The following is an 11,355-nucleotide window of genomic DNA, read 5'->3' on the forward strand; positions in this document are numbered from 1 at the left end:
TCACAAGCAGAGCTTCCTGTTGCCATCCACTGCTTTGCCTCTTTTGAAGTAAACTGGTCAACATGCTCCATTTATTTTTAATTGATAGCAATTCTGGAACTACTATTAAGGTGTCTACCAACATGTTAAATGAGGCACTGTGCAAACAGCATATGAAACCGGTACTTGAGAACTTGCATTTTTTATTTGTAAACATCTGGGGAGACTCGAAGTTCCTGGCTCCAAAAGCCTTAAGGGATGTGGGACTGGCCTGCCTGAGCTCTGACATCACTTGCCAATTAGATTCAGTTGGACAACCAATGCTAAAACCTCTGGTGTAGTGAAGGTGGCTGGATGGCTCTGTAATAGGACTGAAGCACTAATTGTACTGTATTTGCTGTCTTTTGGTATAGTCTCCAAGGTCTCTTTATTCCCCTGTCTTTCTGTAAAAGAGCTGGAAAAGCAGAGAAACTGCATGTGGACATGTAGTTATTAGAGAACATCCTACTGTTCATTAATATAAGTTGTCTGACATTGTGTTTCCATTGATTTAAATATCTGGCAGGGCACAGAGACTCCACAGATGCTTTAAATTTTCTTCTGCCTTTATTTATTTATATCGAACAAGTAGGTCATTTCTTTACTCCAACCATGATAGTTCTGGCTAGTCTATAAATAACTTGAAGAGAACTCTATAGACTCTGCTGTTGCTACCTATGACCTCTACCCATGCACCTCCTACTTGTAGCATCGTTTTGCAGTCAGGAGAGAAAACCCTTTTGGCTCTGCCAGGGCTCTGAGTTTTTTTGTGCAGATAGTGATTAGCAACGAGTTTTCTCAGCCTGGGCTTTCTTTGTATCCATTCAGTCAACAATCAGAGAAGATAACTTGAATTCTGTTGTCATACCTCCTACTGCCTGATGGCTCTCAGTGCATCACCTCTACCAAAGTCAAATTACTTCTGCTCTCACTGGGGCCACTTTCTCTGATTGCTCTCTTCTGGCTGTTTTAAAGATAGATGCCCTAAGATCTGACTTCAGCTTTTCTTTCTCTCAGTCCAGGACTGCCCATCCTCCTCTAGCTATCTCCTTACAGCTAATGAGTCTCCTCATTCATTTATTCTGTTTCCTTGCAAGTATTTTTAGACTGTGATCCTCTTCCTTGAGTTGGCTATTTCTTAAACAAGATAAATGCTATTTCACATCATCTTTTCTCATATGTTCCCTGTGCCTTCTTACTTGAGACTCTTTGTGTTTTAACTCCATATCCTCTGAGGATATTCGCTAAAGACCTTTGCATGCAGGCCTTGAGGGCTGCCCGATAGTATAGTATGGAGAGGAAAACTATCTATTTCTTATTTTGCATGAGATTCTTACTATACATAAGAACAGACTTCTTGCAGTTTACCTCACAATTTCATCCCCTAATTTGCTCTATACTGTCATTGCAAAGACTTCTGAGACCTTAGAGGTGGCATCATTTTTTTCAGGTGGCCACACCTCAAACAGGCAAGACACTAAGCAAGTCTATGGTTTCTTTGCAAGGTCATAAACAACAGGGAGCTTTTACTTCAGCCACTAACGTTACCAGAGAAGAAATGATGCTCACCTGATTTTCTAAAGCCAGAGAACCCCTGTTTTATCTTTAAAACCTTTATAAGTATTCAGACATTGTCACAAGAAATCATATTCCAAAATATATTTGATATTGCAGCTGCTATTTAATAAAATGCAAATAATAAGCAATGGCTCTCTGAGCACAGAAAATGAGAAACTTTTATTATTTATCCTTAGAAAGCTTTGGAGCCATTGAATAGATTTAGAATTTGTGATATTGCCATTGAGCTCAGCCTTCATTTACTAAATCATCGCTAAGAGCAAAGGTTCTGTTCGAAGTTGTTGAGCCCTGTTCATTTTCTTGCCAAGGATTTCTATAAGTGGATGCGCAGGTATGACAAAGAAGGAATGTCAAGGCAGCTGGATAATTAAAGAGCTACTCTCAACTGTTTCTGCAGAACTGCTACTATACCCTGAACAGGTCAGTCCATGCACTTGGGAATGAGCAGAAAAATAAGCCAATAGACAGGGTCAGTCTAATGTTACATTTCTATAGCTCTTTTAATTCCAGGGGATCATAACTGTAAAGGCTGTATCCATCTGAAAGTCCCACCACTACTGCTGAAATCTAGTAGTTTGTTGCAAAGGAACTGTTCAGCTGCATAAAGTGGCGATGCAGCGCTTTACAGACAGGAACACAGGTGTCTGACAGGAAGAATAATTGTGTGGAACTGTGCTGCAGTTACCCAAACTGGGATCTCTCTGTGCTTCAGCAAGGACTGGGACTTCAGGAAGGGCAGACGGCTGTGACCCTGACACAGGGGCCGGGCGTGATCTAACCCTGGTGTGAAGAGGCAACAGACTTCGTGGACAACTAATCCTGTTGTGCTGCGTGGGGGCTGTCCTGGCAGAGCAGCCCATCGCAACTCTGAGTTGATTGTGCCCTTCTCAGCGTGCGGCCCCGAAGAGCTTACAGCCTGAGGCAGCGTGGCAGCAGGCACCGAGTGCCACGAGCTGCCCGAGACTGCAGTGTCAGTCAAATGCCAAAAGCAGAGGGCGAGGGTGTCAAACCGTAATTTCTGCTGATGTGAGGAAGCTCCTGGCTGAAATGCTGGGAGCCTGTTGCCTTCAGAAATATACGAAAAAGAAGAAGTTGGATCAGCCAGTAGGTGGAATAAGAATAATCCTGGGAATCCTTCCAAGTCGAGGTGTATGGCATGAGGCGCTGGCTCTGGTTCCAGCAACAAGGTGACTGTCTGCTTACCTTGATGCCATTGTGCCAGTAAGGAATAATTTACGTCAAGATGATGTTTGTGGGTGATGATAATAGCTTCATTTTCCTGTAGTGTTCAGTTGAGGTTGGTAGTGTAATTTATAAATAGAAATTAGAAGGGATCTGCAAGTTGGTTATTAGATGAATTTTTAGATTGGTCATTACTCTAAAGTAGGAAGGGTGAAAGGACTTGTCCAAAATCATATGATGAATTATTGGCAAAGCAAATAAACAAATCCTAACTTTTTCCTTCAACACACCTGTGTGTAGGCTGTAACAAAAGTACAGAGACAGCTAATGAACTGTCAAAAACCACAATGCAGCTTATGTAAAAAACAGAACACTTTTTATTGTTCACTCTTAGTGAAAATACAGCATATTACACGTGGAAACTGGAAGGACATACATCCTACATGGTTTAATTATCCAGCTAAGGGGTTTTCCAGTATATTTTCATGGTTACTCTGTTCATCACAATAGACTTTGTTTGTTATTGATCCAAACGTGTATACAAGTGTGAAGCAGTGAAGGACGGTTATAAAGCCTATTGGAATAAGTGCCTCTGTTCTGGTTCGTGAGAAACGCAAGGATAAAAGCAGGTGCATTCCCCCACTTAGGATGCACCGAGAGCATTTCTGAGGAAGAAATAACACTTTTCACAGCTTGTCAGTATACTCCCCAGCCTATTAAAGAGAAGCAATGGATTCCTATCCAGCCCACAGAAGCTGATGCAGTTTGCCAAAACAGAGGCTTCTTCTTGCAGCTACTGGGAAATCCAGCGCTATGATCCTAGTAGAGATGTCATGGTATCCTTTCTTAAGGCACCCATTAGCATAGGATCTCAGCACTGATCTCATGGGCTGTTGCTGCAGCTAGAAAACAACTGACACAGGCTGATTAATCCCTGTAGTAATTCCATTAAACTCCTCAATGGAGTTATAACGTAACCCCTCTGCAGCAACGTGAGAGGGAATTGCCCTGGAGAGCCTATAACTATGGTGTGGCAGGGATGTCTGAGGTAAACATTTTTTTGTTTGTTTTAGTGCAAAGTGAAGCATCCTGACTGGCTGGAAAATCTCCCTGTCTTCTGGGATTTTAAACTCGTCACAGCACTAATGGTGCCGGTGGCCCCTGCAAGAGCGGGAGCGGGATGCCTCAGGGCTCAGACACATGAGCAGGGCTCCTGGCACCCTCCTGACAGCTCGGTGTGTGTCCACAATTCCTTCTCTCTCTCTCTCTCTCTCAATCAGGCACACATAGCCTGCCTCCTCACACAGCTTCTCAAACACAGCCTTTTCATTCACCTTTGCGGTTTCCTCTCCTTGTGCCTCTGTCTGATCATGATTTATATGCTTGCTGCTCTCTGGATTGTGTCATTGGGCAAAGGACTGCTAAAAATAAGTGGCAGAGCTACAGTCCTGACATATCATTGCATAGGGAGCAGATCAAGAACAGAAATGAGAAATTCTGAATTTCTCTTTGTTTTCTTCATGATTTTCTAGCCTGTGGAGAGAAGGTTTACCTGCCACATTAGCCATGTGCATAGCCTGCTCCTGGGGCAGCTTGATTGCATTGCAGTCCTGTCATTAAAGGCTTCTCAGTACTGTGAAGTTACCTCAAGTATATAAGAGCCAAAAAGACATGCTGCAAAACTCTCCCAAGGAACAAACACCATTTTTGCAGTCTACCACAACAGCCCAGGCTCTCTGAAAGCTCCTGCTGCTATTTGTTAAGGATTATATAGGGTGGCTAATGGGGCTGGGGGCTGGAGGGGTTGGGCAGGAAGCCACAGGAGGGTCTGACTGATTTTTCTACTAGTTCAAAGACTGTTGCCACCTACACAGGTGCAGTGATGTGACTAGTAAGCTGCAGTAACTCTTCATCTACATGGTTTGTGATCTCCTTGTTAATATGCTAAATTTATTCTGCTTGATAGCCAGTCCTTTCCTCCCACAGAGGCTGCAATCCCAAGAGATGGAGTAGCCCAGCTCTTTAGTGATCTAGGAGACAGTGGGAGAGAGCAGGGGAGGTGTTTTGTGCATGGGATGCATACACAGACCCAGGGATTTTATTTCTCTTTTTGCCTATGGTAATCACTTCCCACATTCAGCATGGGGATAAGAAGTCCTAGCAGCCACCTCTTGCCAAAGACCTCTCGCAGGTTCTCCCTCCAGGGCCGGGCTCTTACCACCATCCCTTTCCGCACCTGGTACCGTGTCTGCCCACGCAGGATCAGCAGCATCTGGTGGCAGCAGAAACCAGCGCAGGCCAGTCCGATCCCAAGCCAGAGGTAGAGCATGAGAATGACAAACATCTCAGAGCTAAGGAGAGCTCCTGCAGGCCAAGAGTTGGGGAGAGGGAGGACAATAAAAGAAAGAGTTTAGATACACCTTATATGCCAGTGTAACACTCAGCCCTGAGACCTGATGAGTTGCCTATATTCTCTGTCCACAAGTGGGGAGTTAGGAGCAAGACAGGCTGGTTGCTCTAACTATATAAAATTGTCTCCTCTGTAGCATCTGATTCAATGGACCCCTCTGGGGAAATACTGAAATTATAATGGTCTCCGTACACTTCTCCCATTGCTGCTAATGTGAGGTTCTAGATTACAGGTGCAAATTCAGCCAGAAGGGAAACGTGTCTGTAAGACTTCAGCACTGTTTTCAAGAATGGTTAATTTACTTAAGGATCTACCTGTTCATTACAGTGAATCTAAGATTTCTAGGTTCCTTTTGAAAAGAGAATGGGTCCTACAGCATATAGATGCTTCCAGAAGCCTTACTGTGTGCATTAATACTACACAGAAAGATTTGGGATTTCTCTCTCTCTCTCTTCCGAATCACTATATATCTATATGAAATATGTTAAAAAAGAAAAATAAATCCATAATGACTTTCCTATCATTGGGCAAAGGCAGTTTTCATATGAATGCAAGAAACAGAAATAGAAAACTTTCCAAAATACAATCCAGATTCCTTTTTTAAAGCTGCTGCTAGCATACTCAAAATACCTTGTAGTTCTGAAGCTCCTAATTCAGCAGTTTTTGTGGTATATATTTATGCTGTATATATTTAAATAAAATACTCTGTGGGCTCTTTGCTCTACAATGATTTTAGAACTCCTGGAAAATATGAGTATAATAGCAGGTATCACTGAGTGGTCTTTCAGTGCATAGGCAGATCTAAACCCATTAAAATAATATTCTTTGTGTGTTTATATGAATGTGTACACACATATTTTGTGTAAAATTGGTATATTATTAAACACCCATATTTACACACAGACACACAAAGAAAATGAAATGTGTGTCAATACTGGTATAAATAGCCAATATCCTCCCACCGGTTCCTGTGAGGTTCAGAAATGAAAAAGCTCTCACATGCTCCCATCTCTCTGGAAGACCATGGAACAGACAGACTTGAGAGGGTGAAAGCTCTAGTTGCTCAAAGGCTCTACAAAAACAACTCTGCTGGAGCAGGGATTGCATGGACAGTAGAGGTGTGCTGTTTAAAACAGGTACATGGCGGCTTCAGGTTTTAAGTTCAATACACAGGGGGCTGGATAAATGTCTCTTGCTTCTCTTCTACAGAAGGCTGGGTTAGATGCTATCATCTGCTTTTGCAATCTGTGAATCCCGGCTTCTCCACCTGGCAGTGCTATAAGTGAAAGAATGTGGCTGACCCGTGACAATCACGTCAAGCTTTGGGCCCAGCCAGCAGGCCCCTCTGAGAATGATTTGTAAGGACACTGACTACAGCCTCAAGCTTTCAGAGATTGTCCTCACTTGAAAAAGGCACAGGAGTCATTCAGTGTTCTTCCTAAATGCAATGTCATCTTTCCCTTCTCATTAGATCCCATTCAGCTCAGTGGGCTTCGTATGCAATACAGCAAGAGAAGAACAAGCCCCTTAGGATGATGACAAATCTTCATACCAATTCTGTCGGAATAACTTAATCCATCAGGTGGGGATCCCAGAGCCAAATATGGGCTTCTCTGCCCCTCTTTTACTGGACTAGAGTGTGACAGACATTTGTTCTTTCCTACAGCTGATATTCAGATAGGATATGGAGAAAGACAGCTATTTTCTTTAGAGCCTTTGCAAAGCAGCTGTAAGCTTTATTTCTATGAGCTGCTGAAATCCAACATCAAGAAAGTAATTACCCTTGTTTCCCCTTGCAAATATTAAGCATCTCTGAGCTGTGCTTTCCAGATACATGATTTGTTTAACCTTTTCTTCAGGTTACCTACATGAAGTATTTTCTATAATTTCTTTTGTGGATCCAATCTGACCTGTGTTTATGAAAGTGCTCTCTATTTGTTCATCATCACCACAGTCTGTTTCAGTCTCGGGATCGCTTTTGCTCTAACTGACCTGGTATGATCTCAGGCTTATTGCCATACATTATCTATGCCAGAAAAGCTGAATCATGGGCTGAAATTATATACTCTAGGTCAGATTCTGAAATCTATGCCCAAGCACAGTCTGGGCAGAATGAGCCAATTGAAAATTTTCCCAGCATGAAAGCAGGGAACACTTAGTTGACATAAGACCAGCAGATTCACCCTTCATACTCCTTTGCTCCTCCTCCAGTGCAGAAGGCATGATGGAGAAGAAGAAAGGTAAAGTTTGTTCCCTGCTATAGCAATGTTCTCTTTGGATCCTACAACAACTTTTAAGTAACAGCTATGTTAGCTGAAAAACATTGAGTGGACAACCCTCCCAGGTAACTATTTCAGGCTGTGTTTTTCTTTCTTGAACTGGAGGTTAGATGTGCTAGTAGAAACCCAGTAGGCCCTTCCTCCCAAGCAACAAAGACGCTGTGTGCCCATGTACTGCTGTGAGAGGCAGCAGTTCTCACCCCGGACGAGCTAGAGGTTCAGTGGGAGCTGCTGGGACCTGCTGCCTCTTGAGGGTGTTCTGGCTCCCAGCTCCCAGCCCTGCACCCAGCCCCATTGTGTCCCACTCAAACACTGCCCACATGCTGTCTTTGGCACTGCAGCTGCAGATGTTGGAGCTGGGGCACTTCAGTGGTTCTTCAAACATATTCCAGGACCCAGCTCAGTGCAGATGAGCCCTCAGAGTCAGAGAGAGAGAACTAATTCCTTGATAATCTCCTCCCACATCCCTGCTCCCCCTCCCAGGCTGCTGTGCTGAGCAGAGCTTAGGCACCGGGGAAAATCATTCCCAATGTTTTAAAGGCTAGTGAAGCTCATGCAACATGATTTACAAAGATTCTTCTACTTGGAAAAATGACTCCATAAAAATGTCATGGCAGGATTTCATGTTTATTGTCTCTTAGTGATTGCCATGACAAATCTGCTAATTTGCAAAATAGAGAGATATTTGTTTGTTTTCAGATGGAAATGCTGCAAACCCAACCTGGAATCTGAAAAGCAAGCTGGGGCCTCTCTGAGTCCTGTATCCCCAGCACTGGAGACTCTATGCTCAGATCATAATAAACACTTCTGGTGATGTTGCACAAGCCAAAGCAGACTCTGTACCCTTCTTACTGATCTCAGCTGAATCTGCAGAGCTGAAATATATGGGATACCTATTTTAGTCTAACAAAAGCTGACCTAAGTGTGTGAGGCATGAGCTGCAAGGCTGGGGGGGGGGGGGGGTGTGGGGTAGTAATGGCATTTTTCTGCAGTCGCCTTCAGGGTAGAGTAACAGTCTAGACTGTGCATAGACCCTCCTCTGAGACCGGGTTTTATCTAGCTCTTGGGTTTGGACAGAGAAAGAGTTGAGGTTGGAGAGTTTGAGGGTGTGTTGAAAGGTGAAGAGGCAAGGCTAGAAGAACAGAGGAAGAGTTATGGGAGCAGAATCGGGAGGGGGAAGGGTAAGGGTTGTGGAGATTTATAGAAAGGCAGGAAGAGAGGAGAAAGGAGGAGAAGCATAAGGAAGCGCAAGGAATGGGAACAAGGAGAAAGAAATATTTGCTTTTGGTGTGGAGCTCTTGCAAAGAGCGGCACAGAAAATTTCCCCTGGTTCTCTGGGGACTTGTGTCCCAGACTGGGGTCACAAGAGAGGTGGCTAATCATGTCACATTAACTCCTCTCTTGGTTTCTGTTGCCTGAACCCCAATTCTCCTGTACTGGAAGGATGGCAAGGTCTCAGTAAGTTTGTGCTGCCAGGAGGCAGGAGGTGAGTGACAACTGAGGGGACGAATGGACCTGGATGAAGAGAATATTTCCACTGGGATATGGGGAACCTGCATACTTGTAGGATACAAAACCCTACAGGCACACCCCCCCCTCTGCCTGTAGGACAGGCAAAAGACCCCTTCACCTGCAGTACAATGAGTGAAGTCCTTCTCCTTCATCTAATTGCAACACACTCCCTGCATGACAGACAGCCCTATTCTATCACTGGCAAGCTGGTTATAGGGCATTTTCCAGAGCTGAATGCATTAGGAACAGGTCCCAGCCTCTATTACAGGTGAAGCAAAGTCCTTTACAAAGGCTGCCTCTAGCCTCCAAAGAGGGCTGTGCTGAACACAGCCAGTTGTCCCTCTTGGCTATTTCCACACCTCTGTTCCCCACACACAGCTATCCAAGGAAGATCATGCCCCCCCCACCCCCACCCCCCCGGGAGCCCTGGAGGAGGAACAAGCTCCTCATCTCTGAGGAAGGTATTCTTACCTGAGAAGAACTGGCTGATGGAGTGAGGCAGAAGAGTGAGGAAGGCCAGCGGGTTTGCAAAGGACATGGAGAGTGCAGCAGAAATGTAAGCCATGCCTGCCACCAGGGAGTCGAGGCAAGCCAGGGAGGTGTAGAGGCAGAACATGATGAAGTTTCGCATGTTCCTGCTCCCAATGCAGTTCCCTGTGAAGAAACAGTGGTGGTCATGCCTCTGGGTGACTCTGGCACACAGTCTACAGAAGTGAGTGCTGGGCAAGGCTGAGCCAGGGGACCTGCTTCCATCCAGCCAGTCCGCCACCACTTCGGCTCCTTTGCTCAAGTTTAAGCCCTTGCCCAAGTCCTCGGGGGAGCTCTGGATCACAAGGACGTAGTTGCCCAGGGCATTAGCTGAGAGGAAGAGGAAGAGGGCCCCATGCAGCAGAGCAGGAGAGAAAAGTGGGGTGGTGGAAGGGTCTCTGAACATGCTGGGGATGAAGAGAAAGATCTGGAGGACGAAGGTCACTAGGGAGATGCACAAGAAGTAGGCTGGAGCGACAACATTGAGCAACCTGAGAACTAGCATTGCGGATTACGTTCCTGCAGGGGAAAGCAAGGAGAGAAGGCACATCACCGCTCCGGCTGCACACTTCATCCTTCCATTTCCTGCCGGGTCCCGGCCCCGCTGCCTCCGGGAAATGCCCTCCGGGGGCCGCTCTCCCTCGCCGCCGCCCCACGGCCCCGGCCGGGCCGGGAGTGCCCACGGGCAGAGGGAGAGCCCGTGGGCAGCGACCGCTCCCCGGCGCCCGGAGGAGGCACCCCGGCCCCGGCGTCTGCCTCCGGGGAACTTGCAGCAGCGATGCCCCGGAGGGGCTGCGGAGGCTGGAGGGGAGAGCCGGCTCCCGCGATGTGCCGGCGCTGTGGGCACCGCTCTGCTCGCCTAGCAGAGTCCCTCTGCCAGGCAGGGTCAGTTTTGGTATTGCATGAGAGGAAAAAAGGTGGTGCTGGAGGAGGGGGGAGTGAGATGAAAGAGGGGGGAGGAGAAGGGGAGGGGGGAGAGGTTGCTCTAATCCACTGCAATACGGATCAAATCCAATGCTCTAATTTATCCTTTAAAGCCACGAATCTACAGATTACCTCTATGACCGTTGCCCTGCTCTGCACGAAATTAGAAAATGCACAAAACAGCTGGTCAAGTGCTGTCCGGATGCAACCTGCGGCGCTGGGCTACAGACCGGGGCGGCCCCGCAGCCGCCGGGCGGGCGGGCGGGCACCCCCGGCCCCCGGCCCCGGGGCTCAGCCTGCATCGCCAGGGCACGGGAAAGCCCGGGGGAGCAAAAGCAGCGGGGAGCTGGCCGGGCAGCGGTGTGGGTGCGCCGGCACCCCGGGCACCTCCTCGCCAGCAGTCCCAGGGGCTCCCCAGCCCCGCGGTGTCCGCAGAGCCCCGGCGGCCCGAGGGGGTGGGGGTCGGCCCCGGCCCCGGCCCCGGCCCCGGCCCCGGCCCCGGCCCCGGCCCCGCGGCGCTGGGGGCTGCACGCCGCCACCTTGCAGTCCCCTTGTCCCCGGGCGCGGCGGGTGCCGCCCGGTGCCGGCGTGTCTGGCGCCGGCGGAGCCGCCGCTACCGCCCGGCGCGGCGGCCGCCCCCGGCCGTGCCGAGACACCCCCGGTGGTCGAGCCGGAGCACAGCCCGGCGCCTGCTCTCCCTTTCTTTCCCTTTCCCTTTCCCTTTCCCTTTCCCTTTCCCTTTCCCTTTCCCTTTCCCTTTCCCTTTCCCTTTCCCTTTCCCTTTCCCTTTCCCTTTCCCTTTCCCTTTCCCTTTCCCTTTCCCTTTCCCTTTCCCTTTCCCTTTCCCTTTCCCTTTCCCTTTCCCCTTTCCCACTCCTTCAATCCTCTCCTTCTTCCTCTCCCTCTCCCTTTCCCTTTCCCTCT

General features: G+C 47.6%; 1 protein-coding gene across 1 annotated transcript; it reads right to left on the bottom strand.

Annotated features, from left to right (window-relative positions):
• Nucleotides 1-3,138: 3,138 nt before the first annotated feature.
• On the bottom strand, nucleotides 3,139-10,533 carry ZDHHC22 (zinc finger DHHC-type palmitoyltransferase 22). The gene is made up of 2 exons (XM_033008727.2): nucleotides 9,451-10,533; nucleotides 3,139-5,142 (listed from the first exon to the last, which is right to left on the bottom strand). Exons 1-2 carry the CDS (start codon nucleotides 10,010-10,012, stop codon nucleotides 4,877-4,879), a joined length of 828 nt encoding a protein of 275 aa, XP_032864618.1. The 5' UTR covers nucleotides 10,013-10,533; the 3' UTR covers nucleotides 3,139-4,876.
• Nucleotides 10,534-11,355: the final 822 nt, after the last annotated feature.

Source organism: Tyto alba, unplaced genomic scaffold (assembly GCF_018691265.1).
Source record: "Tyto alba isolate M040663 unplaced genomic scaffold, T.alba_DEE_v4.0 Super-Scaffold_18, whole genome shotgun sequence".
NCBI classification, from domain to species: Eukaryota; Metazoa; Chordata; class Aves; order Strigiformes; family Tytonidae; genus Tyto; species Tyto alba.